The sequence below is a fragment of the Rattus norvegicus genome, chromosome 14 (assembly GCF_036323735.1).
Source record: "Rattus norvegicus strain BN/NHsdMcwi chromosome 14, GRCr8, whole genome shotgun sequence".
Taxonomy (NCBI): Eukaryota; Metazoa; Chordata; class Mammalia; order Rodentia; family Muridae; genus Rattus; species Rattus norvegicus.
Genome location: NC_086032.1, coordinates 37,509,917 through 37,536,314, shown reverse-complemented (window position 1 = coordinate 37,536,314; position 26,398 = coordinate 37,509,917). Strand labels below are relative to the sequence as shown.

Genomic DNA, 26,398 nt, shown 5'->3' with positions numbered 1-26,398 from the left:
AAGTCAGAAGTCAGTTCGTTTTACAAATTGCTTTGTAAATCCCACTTGGAAAGCAGCACTTCATAGAGTGCTTTTATTTAATTTAGTCAAACAATCTATGTTTGAATGCTTGTCTGCATTACACACGTGTCTATTCAGACTTAATACTCAGTGAGCAATAAATATATTCCCAAATCACTTGAGACTATTACCTATTGTCTGAAAAATGTGAGTTTTCCCTTTCTTTGGGGCTATGCCACTGTGCTTACGTGCAGGAACTTTCGAGTCAATTTGGAACATCAAAAATATAACAATACAAGGTGATCAGAATAAAACCAGAATGGATTTTAAATTGCACAAATACAGGGAAGAGGATTATTGTGTTTGAGGAGAATGATAACATTCCAGAAGTTCAGTTCTTTCTAGGGTGACGGTACTTGTAAAAGAGAGTAAGAAGTAACTGCAAGATAATGTCATGGTTGCTTCTGCCAAAATTGTTCTATGTCAGCACATTAAGGTTGTTCTCTCACTTCACAGCGCTGTCCACACTGCTAACACAGATGCTCCAATCCTTGCTATACACAAAGATAAACAACAGAATGAATAAACTGTTTGTGCCATGTGTCAGAATATGAATGTGAAGGAAGAGAAATACAGTAAGTAATAATTACACAGAGAAAGAATAAGGAACAGAGACTTTGTATGTTAACCACATGCGTCCCTTCTCAGTGAAAACTAATAATCTCAGGCATCCGAAATCCCATTTCTTTGTAGCTGCACTCTGTGAAGCTTTTAATTTGAGATCAAACGCTTCCCAGCAAATTCATTTCTTTTTCAGTATTGAGGCATCTTGCCATTGACATCTGATGTCATAGTAACAATACCTCATCTACCGAAAACACTTGTCCTTCCCATACCATTACTGCATCTTGCATAAATTCTTTTTGGTGCCAACGCTTTTCAAGTTTCCCTTTAATGTCACTTATGCAATGCAAATGAGCTTCTCTGCTGCATCTGTTCTGGTTTTCTCAACACTGTGTTTACGTTGTATAACATGATTGACTATCTTAAATAATATTGGAAGAAATGCCAGTTTTAAAGGGATGGTTCCCATGACAATAAAGAAAGGCTTGTGGTTAAGCCCAGAGGAGGCTCAGGAAGAAAATTGAGAACTGACACCTGCTACAAGGGTACACAAAGCAAACAAGCCGGAACCTCTCGTCATCCTTAAAGAATCAGAGGAATCTGCATTCTCACAGTGACCGTTCTCTTTTAGTTTGTATTTTGTGAGAAGATGCACTCATCTTCAGTCAGTCTTACATTTAATCAGATTAGAAGTGGGCACTTCTATGGAACAAGAAAGAGAGGAGCCTGCAGCTGCTTGGAATACACAAAAATGTATGTCAGAAAGAGCACAGTTTCTAAAAAGGTCAGGGATGAAGGCATTCTCAGACAGAAGGAAGCTGCCTAGCTGCAATGATGAATTAATCCTGAACCTGCCTGGAGTGTACTGTGGGCCTGAATGGATGATCTGACTTTGCCCTTTCTATTACGCCATGGTGTGAATTCTTCTGCTTGACATATCAGATACAATCCGGTGACCTAGAGAATGGCCAGAGGCACAGACACTTTCAAAAGTGTTCTAGGTACACTGGAGACACTGGTCTGTAAGCATCCAATGTTGTCATCCTCGTTAAATGTATTCTAAGGAGGAAAAAAGAGCTTCTTCCATCAGGACAGTGGTAGACAGACAATGTTACCGGCTTCATGACTTTTTCTGACCCTTGTAACACATCAATAGGAATTCATCATATATAATTCACTCTAAGCCGAACGGTAACTTATTTCACATTTTTAACATGCTATATGAATAAATTATGGTAGTGACTCTACCACAGCTCCTGCTTTTAGTTTTATACACAAAATAAAACATAGAGTTCTTAGTTAGTAGTAAAACAAAGCTATGATTTAAACTCTAAAACATATGTAAGAATCGAAGTATTCGAGCTCTGAAAAAAATAAGAAACGATTAAAGTACTTGAGCAAGACATAGGAGATTCCAATTGGGTCATATAGGACAATCATCATAGCATTAGTTCCTATAGAGCGACCACCACAGCTTTCACTTCTGCATCCTATTAGTCTATTATGAAGCCTTGCACAATATGAGAAAAAAATGCATGACCCAACAGAGATGCTGTCGACTGTGACGCGATTGATTCGTGAGACGTATGTTCACTGTCATACTTACAGCTTCCAAATTTCAGTGGGCATGAGTGAGCGTCCATTGGAAAGTCCTCCAAGTGCATTGGACATTCGGCTTGGACTGTAAGCCTAGAAGCCAAAATCCCACTCTTGGTTTAAGTGGATTCGCTAGTCAAGATACATCACTCGATACAGTTTTTAACAGAATAAGGAATTTATATTAGGCTTGAAAAGGTTTAAACACAATAAAAATAAATTATATATGTATTTGAAAAATGCTTGCCATTAACACCACTATAAATATTTAATAGCCGATGATACTTAGAGCTCTATTATGGAAAGGGCATCTTTTTTATTGTCATCTCATCAACTATAGAGAGAAGTTCATGTAATACTTTGGTGTTTGCTTCCTTAAAGATAAGCCACTTTTAATATCTTGTATTCATATCTGTAGATATGTGTTTAGAAATAAATACAAATATAGACAGACTTATGTATCTTCTAAAAAATATATTGTTCACACATATTGGTTGCTAAATTATAGATATAAATAATGACTATCAAATATATATTTTCCATATCTGAATATAATAAACTGTAATCATTAAAAATCTGTCATAAAGAACACTTCTAATTACTTCCATTTCACATAAAAACAGATGAAATAGACAGGAAATAAATTGAACTCAAAGACAAATCTTTACTAATTGGGCTGAGAAAAAGTGGTCACCAGCCAACTCTGGCATTAGCTTTAAACACCATTTAAATAGACTCCTCTGTAATTGTCCCTAACATTATATAATACCTGAACCATAATCTACAGGAATAAGTGGTTTAGCCAAGAGTCATTTGGTCTTTACTAGCTAAGTTTCGTACTATTCGTAGGGAGGAAAAAGGATAACCCAATGATCTCATTGCACTGTATCCAATGATTATCTAGAAATTAGTCCTCAACTCTTGGATCTCCTGCTCCCACCAGGCACACAAGAAAACAATGTCAATTAATAAAATCTAGTTCTTCACCTTCCATACAACGTTCTAAGACATCAGATGCATGGAACACGGTATCTGTATATGCAGAGTGCTATTGACAGCATTTGCTTTTAAATACACCATTAAACTTTAACGTTTCATTCTACATCACCTTATTAGGCATAAAACATTCAGCTCTTATGTAATAAAGTTAATGTTTTTTAAAGCATTCATGAGACTACTTAAAATATAATTGTACGTGTCAACAAGTACAGATGCTTCTGTATTTGCACAAAAGGATGGCCTCCATGAGATTGATTTTATGTGATTACTTTTAATCATGAAATGATAATTTTAGATGGTTAAGCCTAATGCATGATTTAAGTTGACCAATTTATTCAATAAACAAAAAACTATATTAATACAGATTAAAACTGTCTACTTAAAATTGGACAGGTTACAGGATGGCATACTGAAAAGCAAATCACATCTTTCTGGCAAACAAACCTAGGGTCACAAACTAATATGTAATGTGGAGTACCAAAAAATCAATTTTTCATAGTCAAGAGAATCTTTTACTTTAAAATTTAAATTCAATTAAAATTTCTTTTTTACTCATATGCCTAGACTTTTATGAAACCAAATATAAAGTATTTAGTAATTTTAGAAAAATTTTCCAATTGAGCAAATATTTACCCATACCTTCCCTAGCTTTTCAATGCATGATTTCATAAAGACATTTCTAGTCTCTCACACCAACATACCTCATGGTGTACAGCAATGTTCCGTCATCCTGGATTCGAAGCAGCTTGTTTGGCATTGTCATATTGTGAGCCACTGACTTTTTCCCGTTGTGAAAGAAGGTGTCAGGAGTCCAGATTTTGCTAGCCATTAAGTTGTTAAGTCGAAGGATATTCATGGGACCTTTAAATTTTAACCGCTCGTCTTTCCATTTTTGTCGAAAGAAAACATCTATTGTATATTCCTAAAATATAAATTTTACAACTTTTTGAAAACAGTAAAAGTTTTTCTAAATAATAAGACTATAAAATTCAAGAGACAGTATACTCTGAATAATTTATGAAAAATATTGTATTGAGAGGTATCCGTACTTCATAAAGATTAGTCTTTAAGTTATCAAGAAATGCTGCCTCTTATGATGGTTTAGAGTATGTCTATTTGCATAATTAGCTACCCATTCCTGAGAAAGAAAGGAACAAATTTATTTTGTACCCCCCCCTCAGTTGAATGCTCTAAGTAACTGCATTACAAAAGACATCATGTACAAGTGTCTCCTGGAGCAAGGCTGCATGGGTTGTTCTACATTATTCCAAGAGGGATTGAACAGGTAGATTTCAGAGTCTCTCTCTCCCTCCCTCCCTCCCTCCCTCCCTCCCTCCCTCCCTCTCTCTCTCTCTCTCTCTCTCTCTCTCTCTCTCTCTCACACACACACACACACACACACACACACACACACACACACACAAACACACACACACACAGAGAAACAACTTTTAAATGTACTGTCATATGCTCAGGAACCATCATTTTCTGTTGAGAGTGAAAGTGTTAAACATCACTTTTTTCAGAAGTTCTTTTTTTTTTCAGAGCTGGGGACCGAACCCAGGGCCTTCTGCTTGCTAGGCAAGCGCTCTACCACTGAGCTAAATCCCCAACGCCTTTTCAAAAGTTCTTAACCAGTGGTGATGCATCATAATGCTAGCCAAATGTGGGTCAGTAAATGATGAATTCAAAAACAGAGTAAAGAATTATTAATTAAATTTGTTGCAGTACAAGAATGTTAACAACATTAGACCACTTGGACTCTGAACTTTTCAAATAATATTCATGTAAAGCATGCTTTAACCCACTCATATACACTGCTATCAGTTTTCAACATTTTAGTTTAGTTGAACTGTGTGCCTCTCATCTTCTCACTTTCCTCTATTCTGATTGCATACTCTCATATTCCCTCTTCTCTCTCTCTCTCTCTCTCTCTCTCTCTCTCTCTCTCTCTCTCTCTCTCTCTCTTGTGTGTCTGTGTGTGTCTTTCTGTCTGTCTCTATCTCTGTATCTGTCTGTCTGTCTCTGTCTCTCTGTCACTCTCACTCTGTCTCTGTCACTTACACACATTCCTTTTAGATGAAATACACACTTAAAATGGTGATTATTATTACCAATAATCTGATGGATTCTAGTTTTTGACACTGTCTATATTTGTGCATGCACACATAAGTAATAGAAATGTTTCATTATACTCCTCAGAATTGTAAACTCAGAAACAGTCTATTATGTATAAAACCAAATCATCATATGCTTGAAAATAATGTTAAGAAGTAACAGCCTTATTCAAATAAAGTTCTCGTTATAGTAAATGGTAATTAATAGGATCTTATTATAAAAATATATTGCTTGAACTAGTATAAGCCAATTGGAAGTTGCCTAGTGGTCCATCAAAGAACCTGAGTGAGGATAATGAGAATCACACATCAGAACACCAACAGGAAAATAACAGGAGCTAATATTCAGGGGACCATTCCATGCAATCTCTGTGTCCTAGAAAGTCACTTCTTAATGTGAAATCCCATGTGAATGGGAATAGGAAAGCTATAATAAAAGATATGTGTTTGCTTTCTAAGCATCCATGCAGCTATTCCTTTCCACACACATTATCTAAAATCCCTAACCATGTGACATTATATTTTTTAAGAGAAATTATAGACCTTATAAACTTTTACAGAAAAGTTCAAATTTAACTTTTCCACTTTTGGAAAATTAAGGTAGGTTTTATATGATTCTGCTTTTTTGTTTTTTGAGGCTTTTTAGGGGGTTTTGTTTTTTCTGTTTTTAATGCTTGTTGATGTGGTGATCACATACAAAGTTAAAGGATGGCTTAGGAACTAGACTTCAGAGACTACTAAGTGGTCCCATCAAATCTGTCCAATACGTAGAGTATCTTGACAACCCTGCTTGCATTTTCTGAGGCCTCCCCAAACCAGAGACAGCCAGGTGAGACCCCTATCTCCTAATACCTTAACTACCATCAAACCCTAGGGCACATCCAGCATTGGTGAAAAGCACCCTGTCACTGAACTCCATGTTGTTGCCCACAACAGCACCTATATTCCTAGAGGCCTGCCTGCACTAGAGATAACCAGATGGCTAAAGGCCAATATAAGAATACAGTCAACAAGAGTCAGGTCAATATGGCACCACCACAGTATGCTAACACACCTGAAGCACAAAAAAAATCATGAAGATGGTAGAGGCCTTTAAAGAGAAAACAAATAAATGCCTCAAAAAATACTGGGAAATATTTTTCTATCATCTGCTGGAACTGAAGCTGCTCCCTTTGTTCCTTTTCAAAGCTTTGCAGTCTTAGAAGACAATGTCCACAGCAGTACATATGCTTCTTTGGTTTCCAAGTATCTCACTAGTTTCTAGATGAATTATTCACATTTATTTGTACATCATCTTGCTTCTAGAAATATAAAAAGGTCTAAAACGTCTTACAAAGGTGCATGAGGATACTTGCTGTTAAGACTGATGATACCCAGTTAGATTTCTGTAACCCGTGTGGTAAAGTAAAAAAACTAATACCTGCAAGTTTGTTCTGATCTCTACTTAAGTTTCCTACCTGGCCCTCTTTCCTTTCTCTATCATCTCTCTCACAAATGCAAATTAATTGATTGATCAATTAACTAATTAATACCATTGCAATTGCCTTGTAACTGCTTTGATTTACTTATTCTCAGTTATGGTCTCCTGGTCCTGGGAAGAACAATTTATCCTGAATTTGGCACTTATTAATCCCATGCATGAGTTTACAGATATAAAACAAATATAGCCACAATCTAAATATTCCTATAAATTGCATTCTTAGCTATCTCATTGGCAGTATTGACTTACTATCTGCATAAAGCTTAGATTCATTTTTACTCTGATAAAGGACTATATGGGAATATTATGTCATAACCTAAAGATCTTTCCTAGAACTTAAATATATCCTCCATTTATGCTTGGTCATTGTCACACACAATCTCACTGTGAAATTATTTTTCAACCCTACCCTACAAAAGTATGAGGGCTGATTTCATGACTAATGTAATGACCCAGAGAGCCACTGGCAGATGTCTCTAATTTCCAAATTTAGTACAGTTCACTTGTCTGTTTAAAATACATTTATATTTCATTGATTTTGGCTTTTATTTTTTACTGGTTTCTATTGAATGTTGACTGCTTTTTATAGTGGTCTAAAACCAGTTTATATATGCATCTGAGAGGATACATAACTCAAAAATAAAAAGCAAAGGATGTATAAGCTATCATAGGTATATTGATAATATGGCACTAAAAATAAATTACCTGTGTCTTTCACATTTCAGCTTTCATACACCATTTTAGTCTGTGTATGAAGTAAAGGATAAATTTGTTATTGTCTGATTGAAGATACTTGAAAGTTTCCATCTGGCTTTCCACAATTTTATATTGAAAATGTTATGACTGTATGTTTGTACTTATAAACATATTGGTTTACCATATTGATGCTTTATAATTTATTTTAATCCTACTACAATTGACATGTAAGACTTTCAAGACTTTAGAATGTGTTAAACATTTTAGAATAAATATCTTTTGGAAAATCTAGTCATCCTTACATTTTATGGTGATAATGTCCATTTGCATTTATAGTTATATTAATACTGGATATATTCTCATGTAATATTACTTATAATGGGCACAATTGAAATAATGAAACTAAAGAGAAAATACAGAATCCTTTTCAGTGAATAGTAAAAACAAATAAGAAAGATATTATAATATTATAGAAAAAGAATCCTAAAAGGAAACACACATGCGTGTGTGTGTGTGTGTGTGTGTGTGTGTGTGTGCACGCGCGCACGCGCAATCAAAGCATAGGTACAATATTAGACTATCAGAAGAGTCTAGAATCCCAAAATTCCAACCATGACAAATATAAGGTAAACCTTATGGCTAAAGAATGCAGAAAATTCTGGAACTCAGACCCAGATGCCCTTCAACAGAGGAATGGATTCAAAAAATTAGGTACATCTATACAATGGAGTACTACTCAGCTATCAAAAACAATGACATTATGAAATTCCTAGGCAAATGGAATGAACTAGAAAAATATCATCCTGAGTGAGGCTATTCAATCACAGAAAAACACACTTGGTATGCACTCATGGATATTAGCCAAAAAGCTTGAATTACCCAAGATGCAATTCACAGACCACAGGAAGCTCGAGAAGAAGGATGACCAAAATGCGGATGCTCCCACTCCTTCTTAAAAGGGGAAAAATATCCATAGGAGAGGATATGGGAGCAAAGTTTAGAGTAGCAACTCAAGAAATTGTCTTTCAGAGCCTGACCTATATCTCCACCAAAACTAGGTAAGATTGCTGAAGCTAGAAAATGCATGCTGAAAGGGACCAGATACAGATCTCTCCTGAGATACATCCAGAGCATGTCCAATACAGAGGACAATGCTAGCAACAAACAACTGAACTCAGAACAGGACCCCCTTGAGGTGGATTAGAGGAAGTATTGAAAGAGTTGAGGAGCTTGCAACCCCCAAAAAACAACGCCAACTAACCAGAGCTTTCAGGGAATAAACCACTACCAAAAGACTATACATGGACTGACCCAGGGCTCCAAATGCATATGTAGCAGAGAATAGCTTTGTTGGGGCACCAGGGGAAGGGGAAGCCCTTGATCCTGCTAAGGTTGGACCCCCCCCCAGTGCAAGGGAATATGGTGGGGCAATAAGGGGGATGTATAGGGGGAATTCTCATATGGGGGAGGGATTGGGGATGGGAGCTTATGGACAGGAAACTGGGAAAGGGAATAAATTGAAATGTAAGTAAAGAAATATATCTAATAAAATATTTTTAAAAAAGAGACTAGGTATTGTTCTTAGCCCCACGGTCATGAAGCAGTGTGTGGTATCTCTTTTATCTAGCCTCAAATTGATCTTAGCTAGGATTCCCTTTGTGAAGCAGAAAATCACTGGTTATCAAGACTTCCATCACATAGGAACATGCAGGTTGTTCAGCTTAGACTCAAGTGTTTCAGCATTTTTCATCCCCTTCCAGGACGTCTGGGTCCGAAAAGATTACCTTTGTTTCAGAACAGTGACAAAAATAGAATACAAAACAAAACATGAAAAACCCATCTATCATTCATGATATGATTGCTGATGGATATAAGTCACACACTTGACTTGGCTGAGAAGCAGAGTTAGAGATGACTTCTCTCCATTAGGGATAGCTGTGTAATTGAGTATAAATATCATAATCATGTGAAAAACTAGGGCCAATATGCAATCTTTACAGCCTAGCACACTAGCCCTTTTTTGTGAAAAATAATAAAATGATGCTCGTGAATGGCTAGTTTGAGAACACCTGAACGAATAGTTCAAGGACATCTGAAATCCCAATGCAATTCACATGTTCTAATCCTATCGATACATAAATTATAAATGGGTATGTGTGCCTTTTAGCAAATGAACTTTATCTTAATAAAAAGGAATCTTGTAAGCAGAAGCACAGTGATCCATTTAGAATGGCAGTATCTGAAGTAGAATAGATATATTCATTTATATATCATATGAAAATATTAGAATTATATATTCTATACCATTAATTTATATATACATATATGTGTATATATATATATATATATGTATGTACGTAAAGCTTTATATAAAGCATTTGCAAAAGAAGACAATTGTTTGTCTTCTCAAAGGTAAGACCAACAGTTTAGCTGCATCATACTTTGATTGTGTTTATAAGCTTACCCAAAGAGGACAGAGAGAAGTTAAGTGGGAATGGTTGGGTGATGTTCTTCCTTTCAGTGGACTGTGAAACTGCCCAATTAGTTGAATTTTCACTACATAATTCTGATTAAAATAACTCAGTTGAAGTGGAAAAATGTTCTTTACAAACTAAAATTAAGACATCATAACAGAAAACATTAATTAATTACATTTGACAAATAGAAGGTACAAACACATGCCAGATTTATGCCTCCATAAGACACCTAAAATGATAATTTGTCCCTAAAATTTATAAGTGTACATTGCTAATATTTCTCAATGATACTATTCAAAGTATGAGTCTCCACATATTGCGTTTAAAGCTAAGTTTCCTTTTGAACATTAGTTAACAACAAAACAAAGCCACTGCAAACAGCGAGTCATTTTAAAATCTAAGCATCTGGAATGTGAAGCAAACACCTAAAATTGTTGGATAAGTGTTACAAATGTGCATCACAGCTCAGGAGCCAGCACATTCAATAGAAACACAGTTAGGAAGAGAGAAAAAGGCATACACATGTTTAGCACTCTAACAACTGAAATAGGAGAGAGAGTAACAACACAGAGATGAAGGTCCACACAGCCAAGGTATAGCGGGAAATATTTATAGGAAACTTAATTATTTTATAGATGGAATAGTAGATAGAGAAAGTCACTTTATTGTTTCTATGCTTTCTACAGAGAAAAACCAAAATAAAAAAATATGCAGTAGACTCACAATAATTTTACAAACACTAAAATTCTCCATTTACTCATCAAACTTCTTTAGTGTTATTTCCACAATTGGTCCTGCAAACAAGGAAATCATTTTCTTCAGCACAGCATGTTATATAAACACAATTTCAAGGACACATTAAACTTAGAGAAGACAGTATATTCTGTAGTACATAATTACATTAATTATAAGTCAATGCTCATAGCCAATTTCTGAAGACTATATCTAGTCACTAAAAACAAGCAAATTTCAGGACTAATTGTGGAATGATTTCTCATTTACTTGGAATTACTAAGTGTATTTAAAGGGAGTAAATTTATTTCAATATTCCCCTCTTTTGCTATTAAAGTCTATCTCCTATGAAGTAAATCCCAATCAGTATTGTTTCTCCCATAATGAAGAAAATGTGGCTTATGAGGAAGGTATATAATAACTAAAACATAACCCTTGAAATATATAAGAATATTTAAGCTTAGAGTCATATATTTTTATTTAAAAAAACTCAGTCAACAGACTTGACAATATATTAATATTAACAATCATTCCAAGGGGTAGGGCAGTTAGACTCATCAGATTGCCAATAAAACCAGTTAGTATAAAAGTGTAAATATCTGCGCATAAACATGCTCAGTTAAACACAAGTTCCAGAAGAGCACAGCTGTTCCAACAACTGTGGAGGGGAAATTCTTGTGTTTTCCCTTTGCAGTTAATGGTAGGACGTTTGAATCATTAACGAGAGAGATTCAATAGTGTTAGATCCTTACACTACATTATTAAAGCATACCTAATGAAAGTATCAGAATCACTCATTTGCAGAGATCCAAATCATTCTGAAATATTTCATTCCATCTAAAATTCATAATTACTGTGTTAAATATTCAGATTGTCCCTAACCCTTAATGGAACATGTTTCAGTTGCAATATTCAAATATTCAGAATTCTAAATTTCAATTCAAACCCGGTGCTTCCAAATTTTATAGACTTGTCATTCTATCATATATACCAACCAAACTTTGAGGCAGGAAACCACAGTTAAATACTCTTACATCATAAACCAGAAAAGGGCCAGTAAGTTACAGGAATGGTTATTGTGAATTGAGTTTTATCATCTCTGAATATAAAATCTTAACAGTTTGGTTCTTTCCATTGCAGGGGAAACTGAGAATATGGGTTCACAAGAGTCAGAGGGTCCTTTTCTTCTACCATAAAAAGAAGTAAACTCAAAAGAGATGAGTGATTTGAACAATAAAACATATGAAAGTGCAAAATTCTAGGGAAAAAAAACAGTCGAACGCAACTATGGGAGTGTGTTCTTCTCTATCAAATAATTTACTCTCAAATATTTAATGCACCAAATATCTAAGTAAAAACCATATTTAAATATGGTTTAGTATAGTTAGTAACTATGGTTTTTGTATCTAATGCATAGATTGGAAGAAACATTAACTCAGCAACAGAACAACACAATTTAAATAAATGCCTAAAAATCCTAAATGCTGAGTTTTTTTAATTAAACATTAAAAATAGCTTACAAGTACATAAAAGGTCATTCAATATAATGAATCACTAAGAAAATGAACACCACAAAGACATATGAATAAGAAAGGTTATAAAAAAGATGATAGGTCAGTGGTGGCTTAGCTATGAAGAAAAGGAACCCTATCTTGCACAGTAAGGGTGAAGGTTAAAATTAGAACTGCCATTATGGTAAATAGAATAGAGTTCTCCACAAAAGATAATTATAAGTATTGTCATAGTACATCATGAAAATGTATCTTCTTTGCACCCACAAAAGAAACTCAATTACTAACTGAAAAGTTATAATGGTGGTATATAATATGAAATAAGAACAGACTCTTAAATTAGGTAGATGAGAGAAATTACTGGAAAACAGATTATTTAGTCTGGTTTTATTTCAGGTGAATTTTAGAAAAATTGATAACAGAACCAGTCTGCTAAAGCTCTTAAAAAAGATAAAGTGTAATATACAGAAATTCTGGGGAAAAGTTCGACAACAGGGACATCAACTGGCACAGATCACCTTTAAAATAGAAGGTCAAAAAGCCAAAGCAACAGCAAATTCTGACAAAGCAAAGGACCAAGGTTAGAGGCTGTGTAGAACACCTCAGCAGAATCCTACCAGAGAACCACCTTGTGTGGATGACAATTATTTTACAATTAACAGCAATCAGAGGAGAAGTCCCATCTGTACCCAACATTTATATAAAAGATATCTGTAATACAAACAGCATCGATTAATCACTAGTAGAATCAGACAAATAAGAATACATTCTCCCCTTTTCTAAGCTTCCTTCTTCTCCTTGCCTCCATTCTGTATCATTCCATAAGAGGAGAAGAAACATAGATGGCAAGCCATTCCTCATGGTACACCCCCCCATATGTGGGAAGGAGAGGAATTAGATAGTGCACACAACATTTTGATGTGTACACACATTAGCCTGACCTCCCTTAAGCTGTGGGATGGAGTAAGATGCTGTCACAGAACAGGAATGTTCTGAAAAAATATAGCATTCCTGAATTTGGTCATTTGAGTTTCTAAAATGCTTTGAAACACTATGGCAGAGTCCCAGGTTATGTTATGTCTTCCTACCTTCTTCCATCTTGCTCAACCAATCCCCTCCTCACACACTTGCATGCACACACATTGCACTTCAGCAGGATTGACATACATGCAACTTTTTGGATGTATCAAGTCATGGGTCCCTATGTAATTCATTGGTAAGTGTCACCTTCACTCTTTATCAGCTCGCTATATTTGACCATCTCCTACACCACACTGAAAGCACAGTTAATAACTTCCTTTTCATGACTAGGTTAACAGTATCTAACAACCTGCCTGGATGACTGGATGTCAAGAGTAATTGCTCCCTGGATGAAGTTGAATGGCTGGATGAGTGAATGAATGACTGAGTGAATGAATGAATGAGGGAAATCACAGGAAGTAAAACATACTGTAAGTATTCTGAGTAGTGAGGTTCTGAGCAGAGACAATGGTATAAACAGAAGCAGATGTGAAAAGATAATGCAGGTGTTAATGCAGATGTTCTTCTTATGCCCTAACCCTTGAACCCTCAAGAAGTTCATGGTATGCACATGTGTATTTTTATATTGTTTTATGTGACTCTAAATGAGTCAGATTACACAGATGAATATGAACACATGACAAGTAAGCTTGTTGTCTGGAATCTGGAATCTGGTATTGTTGTAAAGTTCTATTTGGAATATTTACGTATCTTTGGGACCTCATTTAGATCCAGCAGCCCTCCTGGGCAGACTGTGATGACATTCCCAGGCCATCTTCCCTGTGCATGGCTCTAGTAGCACTGAACTTCACATTTCACTAAATGGAGAGTGCATCTACACTTTGTGATATAGAGGTCTGTTCTTCAGCTTGACAGTCTTCTGCTAAACTTTTTCCCTGGAAATCTTGAGAATTCTAGATCCTTTGTCCATATTCCCTCGACTACATGTCTACCCCTAAATACTTAAATAAAACCATTATCATACTATTATGCATTGAGTAATCTGAAGGCACACCCTGGTTATATGTAGATACCTCTGGTCTCAAGTCTGTCATGGACACAACATCTACTTTTAAATCTGTTGAAATATATGGACACAACTATGCCTTTTCACAGCCCAAACTGCGGTAAACAAGACGGTGATCTATATGACAGACATAAACACACACACACACACACACACACACACACACACAGAGAGAGAGAGAGAGAGAGAGAGAGACAGACAGACAGACAGACAGAGAGACAGAGACAGACAGAGACAGACATAGACAGAAAAACAGAGAGACAGAGACAGACAGAGACAGAGACAGACAGAGAAACAGAGACACAGAGACACAGAGGCAGAGGGACAGAGTGTCAGAGATGCAGAGACAGAGAGACAGAGACAGAGATGTGCACACATTTTAAGAAAACTACAAAGTGAAGTACAAGGAAAAGAAAAACTACTATTTTGAAGACCTCCCCAAAAGCACTAGAGAAAGTTAAGTTTGATATTAGCCTTGACTACATTAAAAGAAATCCAGTTGGCAAAGCAGTAGATCAGTATAACAAGTATGGAGAAAAAAAATGTGTGCAAGGGCAGCAAGCTGTTAGCAATAATGGCGTGTTCAGAGAATAGTGAGAAGTTCATCGCAATCTTTAAAAATAAAAGCCTCGCTGAGAGTCAGTGCCGTATAACGGCTGCCCTCTGTGCAGGCCCCTTCTCAGCCATGCTGCTTAAAAAATGTTGCCTCCAATCTTTCTCTGCTTCCTCACTTCCCACATGCCTCCGCCCACGGCAATCTGGCTGCTTTCGCCACCACCAGCAAACACCTCCTTGTTCTTAATCTAATGACATATTTAAGCATTTTTTTCTCCGCTTTGCCGTAGAAAAAGGGGTAGTTTTCATCTCACCACTTCAGCAATATTCTTCAAGATGCATCTTCCTCTTCTTGTTACTACTGTAGAGATCCCACCACAGGACCTGAGACCGTCTCATGCCCACCAGTCTATCTGTAGGATATGTCTTAGAGACAGTATGGGAGTTTGCGGCAATGAGTAAATTTAATTCTTCTTCATTTATACATGCAATTTCTGGATTGCTTGCCTAAAATCAAAGGTTCCTGCAGACTTGCAATCTAGGAATCAAGCATTCGGTCTCTGGACTTTTCATTCACTTATTTATGTTTAGAAAGAAAGCATTTATTTTGATTCACACTCACAGGGTAGAGTCCATCATAGTGGAAGAGCCTTGCAGTCAAGCAGCTGACGGTGCTGCACCCACACTCGGGAGGCACAGGGTGATGGGGACCAGTGTTCAACTTCTATGCAGTCATGTCTGGATTCTGGTTTTATTTGAAATATGTACATTCTGTAATTTATGCGTATGGGTCTCCTTGTTGCTGTGTTCAGTGTGTCTGCCACCCATGTATCAATTCGTAAAGAAGCCAGAAAATGGTGTCAGAGCCTCTGAAACTCAAGTGTTCTGGCAGTTATGAGCCTTTCAAAGGGAGTGCTGGAAACCAAATCCGGGTCCTCTGGAAGAGCAGTAAGCACTCTTAACTGATGACCCATGTCTCCAGTCCTACAAGTCTTAGATTAAAAAGCACTCGAATTCAAGTAGTCCATTTCTTATAATTGAATAGGAAGTAAGTTACCCAACAGAATGGGGAGCATGGGAAATGTCATTCAGTCCAAAGGAAACCAGGACATCAAATACAGATGGTTTAAATTTACAAAACACTCCCCCGTCCCCTGAAAATTAATGGGTGGACTCATTCTAAACTCATCTTCACTTACTCTTTTTTTCTGGATTTGTTACCTTCCCCCCAGATATTCATTCTGCATTTTTTATTCAGCTTCTACATCCAGTAGGTCAACAAGTCATCACTTGCATGCATAGCGAAGTTTAATTAACTGCCTTATTCCTCGTCTTCTACCACCATCTTATCCTGTCCCACCTCAGCCGACAGTCATGTCTTGGCTAAGACGGTCTCCTTCTAGCTTACTTTTGCTTCTCCCCCACATCTGACATCTATTACAGGTTTCTGAGGACCACACAGACTCTAAGATACAAGTCTACCAATGAAGGTATCATACTCTCCACCTAGTGCACATCAATTTTGAGAGGCACCAGGGAAACAACTAATTTACTAGAGACTCCAGACTATTCCAATAATATATTTGTGATTGTTTTAGTTTGAGAAACATTTTTACATGTTTTCATGGGGCTGGAAAATATCTGATGTATGAAAGTACTCTTCAAGCCTAAACTTCTCATATCAAAGCATCAATAATAAGCTTGAAACTAACTTTTTTTTTACCTTTTCATTTTACACGCCACTCACTGCCCATGTCCCTGTCAGCCCCTCCCTCAATACTTCCCCATTCCCCTGCCCTTCTCCTCTGAGAGAGTGGCTCGCCCTAGGCATCTCCCCACACTGACACTTCAAGTCTCTGCAAGGCTAGATGCTTTTTCCCCATTGAGGCCAGACAGGGTAGCCCGGCTAGAAGAACATATTCCACATACAGGCAACAATTTTGGTGTTAGCTCCCGATCCAGTTGTTTGGGACCCACATGCAAACCAAGCTGCACATCTCCTATAATTGTGCAGGGAAATCTTGGTCCAGTTCTTTGGGTGGTGGTTCAGTCTCTGGGAGTCCCAAGGGTCCATGTTAGTTGATTCTGTTGGTCTTCCTGAGGAGTTCCTCTCCTCAGAGGGGCTGCAAACTAACTAAAATGCCAGTTTTAAAGTTGGCAAAGATGCTAACTTCAATTCTGATACACACCACATCCCAAGTTCTCTGGATCAATTATACCTGCAAATGTCGATGTGAAGAAAGATAACAAGGAAGCCCAGAATGAGGTTTCCACTAGACACTCGTATCTCATGGCTTTCTGTACTTCTGTACTACACAATACTTCATTGGCTTCTTGGGATTTCTACTTTGTATGCGTATTTACAGAGAGGAATAAACATATGACCCAAGCAGACCAATGTAATAAATACATGAAGTTCACAGTCGCCCAAATGTCTAATTTGTTAACAATATAAAGGATAGCACAGTGTATGAGAACTCACAACTACACTCCAAAGTTTCCTTGCTATAGCACTAACACTGAGCTAGGGGCAACCACCTAAGCTGTGGTTCTTTTGTAAGCCTGGGTACAACATTTTGTAGCTACACTGCTCATGTCACAGATGTCACAAAATATACACATGCTGAGAAATGTTCACCAATACAGGAAAAGAAATCAAAACATATGTTTTGAGGAAAGGACATATTTCTTTATATGGAAATTCATGGAGGGAGGGAGGTCGGGCATAGACACATTTCTTTATATGGAAATTCATGGAGGTAGGTCAGGCGTGGGAAAAATGGCTGTAATGTGCACGCCTACTGCAAACTTTGTCCATTGTTAGCTACCAATACGTCCTAATGCTTAATTACCTTCTTACTCATTAATTTTCAAAGGTTGAAATTAAAGATTTCTAACTTAACTGCAGACACTATAATTAGAATCACTAATTATAATTCAGACCCACAACTTTCTTTGGACAATTACACTGGTTAATGAGTTTTTGATAGCCAAAAGTAAGCATGTGTCTGCATGTTTATGTGCATGTGCACATGTGTATATATGAGCATGGGTATTTTTTCTTTGGTTCTTAATTCTTTGTGCTATGCTGCTATTTTCTCTCAGGCTGGTGTCAGAATGAATCTACATCACTGACCTGAACAGGAGAGCCTAGGAGTTTAGTTAGGCTTTGCTACGGATTATGTACTTCATGGAAAGCACAGCAGTTACACTAGTAAAAAGGAAATGAAATATCTTCATTATTTGACTTATTAACTAAAGGCTTTTATGAGACATGAGCCATTTGCCTCCATATCTTCTTCTAGTTGTAGGTTATAAAATGAATGCACTTTTTCCCCCAATTGCTGCACGTCTGTTTAGATTTTATCTGTTGTCAGTAATCACAAGTTCAAACTTGTCCTCCTTATTTTTCTTACTTTTCACCAAAAGTAAGTATTCATCAAGAATAAAATATTTCATCTTGTCATGAAAACTGAGTCATTTCTCATCACAAAGTTGACGAGGACCCCTTTTATACTTCACTTGCTTCCTGTTTTCTACTTTTATTTTTTGGGAAATTTCATGCATGAAAGTTATATTTATATCACTTCCAATTTCTTTTTACATCACATTAATCTTCTCTAGCAGACTTGGAGTATAAGCATGTATGTTAATGTAATCTATAACTTGCATATATGTATATTGTATTTATGTAGAATTATAAACAGATAAGTGTATGTACATGTATACAAATGTGTATACACAACGCTTTTAAAATAAATGTTCACTACTTTCATATTTCTTTCCTGGACCTGGACAAATGCGATATCAAAGCTTCTCAATGACTGAATTAGTACCTGTCCCTCACTTTAAATCATCTTTCCATTCTATGCTACTATGTGTCCCAGGGCTCGGTACTTTGTCTCACCTCCAAACCTCCCTTATGACCCCCTTTCCCTTAGATTGGGCGATGGAATATTTCTTTTTTTTTTTCAGCTATGCAGTATCCGGTCCATCAAATGAGGTATCTGGAGGAACACTCCAATGTCATGTCAAGAGGAGAAAGCTTTACTTCCTGACTCTTTCCTGGTGTTTTCTGGGGCAAAGCTTTTAGGACTACCATGCTGGGAATTTTCAGCACCAGGCAAGGCAGTGTTTGGAAACAAGCATCCCTTCACATGTTCCTTCAGCAGCTGCAGCTTGACGTTCCTGGCTGCTGACTCTCTTCACTGAACTGTGAGCTCTGTCTTGGAGGATTGCATTCTTTTGCCCTCCCTCATCCCCTGCTTCAAGCTGCAGCTACCTGTGCATGCTGTTGTTCTCCTTTACTTTGCTCTAAGTGCTATTGTAGCCATTTAAGTGCACATCAGACGTCTTGGTAGTTAATAATGCTTTATATGAGATTTTCCTACTCCCAGTGTTCTTGTAGGCCCTGTCTTACTTTTAAAATTATATTTGAAGTTGAAACAGGATGGCATTGCCTTCCCCTTTCTCTTCTCCCTCCCGACAGCCTTTCTCAGGTACTCCTCCTCCATCAGCTCCCACGAATCCCACATGTAGTTGCAGCAGCCTCCTTTGGCCCCGGTTATTATTGTTTCATATATACACACATATACATACAGTGTGTAGGTGTGAGTGTGTGAACAAACAGCAGTAACAACAAATCCCTGCTATCTCTGGTTGCTGTGTATATGGTGACCAGGCTAAAATTAGAATTGGCCAATCAGTAGGAGCATTGATCCCTGGGAAAAACTATTTCTTCTCCCATGAGTCAGTAGATTTTGCCTGTGGTGAGTTTCCATTAAATTTCCCCCTTCTATATGAATATTCTCATTGGTATTTCTATTGTGAGAGTCCACCTCCAGTAGATAAACAGAGTCTCAAATGGAAGGACTGGGTTACCAATCCAGGCAGAAATTTTTCTGACCCAGAATTGTTCCTGTCTAAAAGAAATACAGAGACATAAAAAAGGAGTAGAGACTGGAGGAAAGGCTTTCTGGTGACACCTCATGGTAGGGGAGTGAGGGGAGGGTTGACTGACACTATTACTGATGCTATGATATGCTTACAGATAGGAGCCCAGCATGGCATCCTCTAAGAGGCTCTATCACTTACATGACTGAGACAGATATTTACATCCGACCATTGGACTGAAGTGGGGGACACCTGTGGTTGAATCACAGTATGGATTGAAGAAGCTGAATGGGAGAAGAACCTCATAGGCAGACCAGCACTCTCAACTAATCTGGACCCCTGAGAGCTCTCAGAGACTGAGCCACCTACCAGACAGCATACACCAACTGCACTGAGGCCCCTGGGACAAGTATTGCAGAAGACTCTCTGATCTGGCCAGTGGGAGAAGATGTGCCTAATCCTGGAGACACTTAAGACCCCAGGGAAGGGAGATGCCTTGGGGGTGGGGGGGAAACACCCTCTCAGAAGCAAACTGTGGGAGGGAGGTCCATGGCTGTTATGTAAATAAATAAAATAATTTTTTAAATGAAAAAAAAACAAGAAAAAAAGTAAAATAAATGAACATGATTATGCTTGCACACATGAGCATGCACACAAGCATGCGCCCACATGTACAATGCACACACACACACATGGACACACAAACAAACAAATGCACATACACACACACACACACACACACACCCCTAAGATGTGTTTGCACCCCAATACACAAAGAAATCTAACCAATCAAAAAGTGATACTTTATTTAAATAGTATCAAGTGTAAGTCCACTCAAATGAATCCAATTTAAAAATAGTTGGAAACATGAGCACATTCTAATATTTACTGTAAATTACAAGAGTTTCCACAAATAAAATATGTCTTGAGAATACTAAATACTTTTTTCAACAAAAATACCAAAGTATTTCAAGCAAAATTTAGACTTATTAAAAATTGGTTCAATTCTTCATGGCTATGTACTTAATAGTAAATTTCTGACATTTTAAAATGCCTTTAAATGGTCAAAGTACATAGAAGTAGAAAGTTAATAAAATTTATCACTACTAGAAGGAAAACAATTGCATAGAGTTTTCCAGAAATAATATGTGTTGTCCATTCTTGCTCACTTTTCTCCCTCCTTCTCTCTCCCTCACCCTCCTCTCTTGTTTACTTCAGAAACATGCCTCAACTCGGAAATACTGATACTGTAGGTGTATTTTTCCACAGTATTTTGTTCTAAATCTCAAAACATGAAACAGAGGATGCTATTACAAATTGATTATAAATAAATATGTTCTCCATTCATGAGATTATTAGGTGAAAATATTCCCTTTACGAATCAAAACTCTTGCTACAATAACTCACTTCTTATATTCTTAATACAATTAATAAAAGAGTTACATAATTCCTGGTATCTAATCATTTGATAATATTTCTCTATTTTAGCTAGTAGTTAGACATAAATGTAACCATTGAAACTACATAATGTGTATGTTATGCCTCAAGTTTTTCAAAATAATGCTTCATAAAATGTTGCCATTCCCTGTTTCTTTACATAGAATCTAGTTATTTGTGGACACATCTAGAATCTATGAGCATTTACTAAGACTAGTCTTATTAAAACTAAATAAAAAGTTTTCAACCAGGCTATAAGACTTGGTGTATGTGCTACTACAAGAATGGGCTTGACATCACTTCAAAGTCCTGTCCGCTTGCATTGACCTATTGTGCAGACAGATTATTATTTCAGGTTAACCATTGAATGTAGCACAGTAGTTGAATGACTCTCTAGCTCTGGTGTAAATTCCTAAAAGTGGAGGAAAATAAAATCAAAGAGTGAAAATAAAAGTTGGTGATTCACTGAGAGGGGTAGATTGCATTAAACAACATGTTTTCCTGTTGTTGTTGTAAATCAACTACCCGTAAAACTCATCAGTCATTTAGAAGTCAAGCAAATAAGTGCCTTAATTCTAGGCAATCATTGCTAACAATGTAATTGTCCTTCTTATATTTTAATTGTATGCCACTTTGCAGCTAAGTAGGTAAGATTAGGATATATATCTCTATATATATTATATATAATATATAATAAAACATATTACATATATGTATACATATATATATATATATATTTAGAGAGAGGGGGGGGAGAGAGAGAGAGAAGATAGAAAAAGAGAGCTTATTTAAACATTCTGGAGCTGTGTTCCACAGAACCAGAAACACATCCTCAATTTTCTGCTAATGTGGCTAGAAATGTTTTACATGTAGAATTCTATGACAATAAAAATATGTACTGACTATAAATTCCCATCATTTACCAAGTAAGTTAAAAAAATGTATTTAACATTCAGAAAAGGTAAACTCACCATATCTGTATCTGAGACAGGGCCAAAACTGGTCACATAGATGTTGGTGAAGACTTCAGTAATGCTGTCTAACAGGAAGAAAAGAAAGTGGACATAGATTATACATAGTGAAATCTGTATAGAAAAGGAGTTGAGTATACAGTATAATACAGAGGTGAATGATAAAGCAGTATCAAGATACACTTGATATTGAGTGAAGATAATCTTCACAACCAACAGAACTTATATCTAGAAGTTCTTTTACCTTCCTCTTTAGAAGGATGCTTGATCAAAATTCCTTTTTAAGTATTGCATTGCTAATTATAAATAACTTCTTTAAACCATCTTGAGTAAATAAGTCAAACAAAGTTTTATCATTTATGCTGACAATAGACCGAACTTATTCCGTGATATTATAAATTTGATGATTAAACTAATATTTCAGATGTCATTTTACAACGATTGAGATTGTTTGTACTCCAGACTAATTATTTTGCCTAAAAATCAATATGTTTTTCTATAAAATAAAATAAAATCAAGTTGTCCATCATTATAAATAAATGTGCCTCATATTCATATATAACCTTATCACTTAGTAATATAAATATTAAAATAACTTAATTAATCCATATTGGATTATTTTTCAAAATGGCTCTATAAATGTCTTTATAGCATCCTGAAATGCTAATGTTCAAGTGAATTAGATCCTAAAATTATATAAATATGAACTATAAAACAATTAACAAAATTTAACAATTAACTTGACAATTTAGACACTCAAACTCAAATTAAAACAATAAAGGCATCATTTGTAAAGATTGTACTTCCACATGGACAATATAATAACATCTTTCCTATCCAATAATGGGTATTAATTTACAAAGGGGTAATCTATGCATACAATCTTGAAACAAGAAGGTAATTTTTAAGTAAAAGAAGTTTTAGGACACAGATTTCAGAAACAATTACAATTTTTACTGCACTAGCTATTCTTCAAAGAAATTGGTATAGAATAATGTTTATATCAAAGCTATAGATTCTCTGTTACATCCCTGTGGTATATACAGTATTTCACGTAAACTATGAAAAGATGTCAAAAACCCACACCAAGTATAGACAGAGTCCAGTTTTAAAACCCAAGTCCTCTGATTGCTGAGACTTCTGCTAAGCCAAGGAACTGTACCACATGGACAATAGATGAGAATATAGCAAATTTAGATTCCTATTATCAATGTTTTTCTACTTGCTCTATAGTCTATATGAAAATATGCTGAAAGTATATTGATTAACAAATTTATTCCCCACTATTCTGTATACAATCCCACTACTTTAACTACATTTAACTCTATTGTATTGAACCTCAGCACATAAATTATTCAATGCCATTGTTTTCCTGACAATACTTGTCAAAGACACACATAGGTTTCTGGGAATGCCACCTGTGCAGAAATACTAGATCCCATACTTAGAAATGTCCTGTGCTTGATATTTTTCCTGCTCTATTAAAACCTGGAATTATTTTCTAACAAAAGTCAAGAATTTCCACTTTGACACAACTATGTGTTATCATGAAGAAAGTCTAAAATTAAACTCAAGATTTGCATTTTATAAGACATCAAACATGCCACTATATTTATTGAAGATATAAATAACATAAAATTCAGATATCATAAACATCTAATTAAAATGCTCCAGGGAAGAGAAATCATAATATTAAGGAGCTTTTGCTCTACCCAGGAAATATTGTTCCCCTCAGTCTGAGTAGTAAAATTGGGGAAGAGAAACAATAAAATTGTGCAATGCAAAAGATTTGAATAATGTTTTGTCCTATTGACAATGTCCTTTGCCTTACAGAAACTTTGCAATTTTATGAGTTCCCACTTGTATATTGCTGATCTTAGATCATAACCCATTGGTGTTCTGTTCAGGAAATTTAGCCCTGTTAGAGGTTCTTCCCTCTTCTATTAGTTTCAGCGTATCTGGTTTTATGTGGAGGATTGGTTCACTTGGACTTAAGCTTTGTCCAAAGAAATAAGAACAGAACAATTTGCATTATTCTGCATGCTTCCTGCCAGTTGATCCAACACATTTTATTGAAAATGTTATCTTTTTTCCACTGGATGGTTTTAGCTCCTTTGTGAAAGATCAAGTGACCACAGGTATATGGGCTCACTTCTTGGTCTTCAGTTCTATTCCATTGATCTACCTGTCTGTCTCTGTACCAAAACCATACAGATTTTATCACTATTGCTCTGTAATACAGTTTGTGGTCAGGGATGGTGATTTCCCCAGAAGTTCTTTTATTGTTGAGAATAAATTTTCACTACCCTGGGATTTTTGTTATTCCAAATGAATTTGCAAATTCCTCTTATTAACTCTATGAAGAATTGAGTTGGAATTTTGGTGGAGATTGCATTGAATCTGTACATTTTTTCAATGAGATGGCAATTTTTATTATATTAATCCTGCCAATACATGAGCTTGGAAGATCTTTTCATCTTCTACGATCTTCTATTTCTTGCTGAAATTCTTGTCATACAGATCTTTCACTTGCTTGGAAAGAGTCACACCAAGGTATTTTATACTATTTGTCACTATTGTGAAGGGTGTGATTTCCCTAATTTCTTTCTCAGCCTGTTTATCCTCCGAGTAGAGGAAGGCTAATGATTTGTTTAAGTTAATTTTCTATCCAGCCACTTTCATGAAGTTATTTATTAGATAGAGGAATTGTCCGGTGTAATTGTTTAGATCACCTAAGTATACTATCATACCATCTGCAAATAGTGATATTTTTACTTCTTCCTTACCAATTTGTATCCCCTTGACCTCTGATTGCTCGGGCTAGGAATTTAAATACTATATTGAATAGATAGGGAGAGAGTAGGCATTCTTGTCTAGTCCCTGATTTTACTGGGATTGCTTCAAGTTTCTCTCCATTTTGTTTGATGTTGTCTACTGGTTTGCTGTATATTGCTTTTACTATATTTAGTTATGGGGTTTGAATTCTTGATTTTTCAAGATTTTTATCATGATGGGGTGTTGAATTTTGTCAAATGATTCCTCAGCATCTACTGAGGTGAACCTCTGGTTTTTTTTTTCTTGGAGTTTGTTTATAGTGAATTATACTGATGAATTTCTGTATATTGAACCATCCCTTTATCCCTGGGATAAAGCCTACTTGATCATGATGGATGATCATATTGATATGTTCTTGTATTCGATTTGTGAGAATTTTATTGAGTATTTTTGCATTGATATTCATAAAGGAAAACAAAGGTATTATGAAAATCCTGGGACAAATTCATGTGAGTAACAACTGCAATATGTAAAAATATTTCCAACCTAGGTTTGGAAATCATGGATGTCTTCAGCAAAATTGCTAGCATTCAAACTAAGTTCTAAAATTACTAGAGATAGTAACCCATTTTCTGAAACCTTGGGGTCACATGTATTTATCCAGACTTCAGAATAGAGGAGTTAGAGAAAGGGCTGCAGGAGCTGAAGGCATTTGCAACCTCATCCTAAGAAGACTTTCAACCAACCAGACCCCCAAGAGCTTCCAGGAACTAAACCAACAACCAAAAAGTACACATGTAGGGATCCATGACTCCAGCCACACATGTAGCAGTTGATGGCCTTGTCACACGTCAATGGAAGGAGAGCCCCTTGATCCTGTGAAGTTTCAATTCCCCAGTGTAGGGAATGCCAGGGGGAAGAGGCAGGAATGGGTAGGTGGGTGGGGAAGCACCCTCATAGAAGCAGGGTTAGGGAGGATGAGATGGGAGTTTTCAGGAGGAGAAACCTTGAAAGGGGCTAACATTTGAAATGTAAATAAATAAGATATCCAATAAAAAAGGTGTGAATAATGATAATTCCTCTATTCATAACAAGCAACGAGTAAAGGGGACAACCAGCATCTGGTAGCGGTCAAGATTGCCAGCTAAGGAGTAGAAAGGTGAAAATTAAAATATGCCCCAGAGCCCTAAGTATATAAGAGAAGCCACAAAGACATGGACTACACATGTATAAAGTTTCCTCAAGGAAAAGAAAATGACTTTATGCTTTATGATTTTTATGGAACTTCCCAAATAATATATGCACTGGAAATGATTTCCTCTATGAACATTCGGGACCAGGAAAATCAGCAAGGGGGTATCTGATGTTGGGTGTCAAATATTTATCTATGCGATATCTGAGCCTAGGAAATGTGGATTTGGGGCAGAGATTTGCGGATTTTGATATAGATGGCTGTATCGAAGTATAAACTAGTAGTGTGTACTAATG

The 26,398-nt window shown here is 36.3% G+C and overlaps 1 protein-coding gene across 2 annotated transcripts in view; it reads right to left on the bottom strand.

Moving 5' to 3' along the window:
• Gabra2 (gamma-aminobutyric acid type A receptor subunit alpha 2) overlaps positions 1–26,398 on the bottom strand; it is a 136,241-nt gene that overhangs the window by 51,144 nt on the left and 58,699 nt on the right. For both annotated transcript variants that reach the window (NM_001135779.3, XM_017599106.3), the window contains exons 4-6: positions 22,136–22,203; positions 3,921–4,141; positions 2,231–2,313 (exon numbers count right to left, since the gene is read on the bottom strand). In NM_001135779.3, coding sequence (NP_001129251.3) covers positions 2,231–2,313; positions 3,921–4,141; positions 22,136–22,203 — 372 coding nt within the window. The remainder of the gene's footprint in view (positions 1–2,230; positions 2,314–3,920; positions 4,142–22,135; positions 22,204–26,398) is intronic.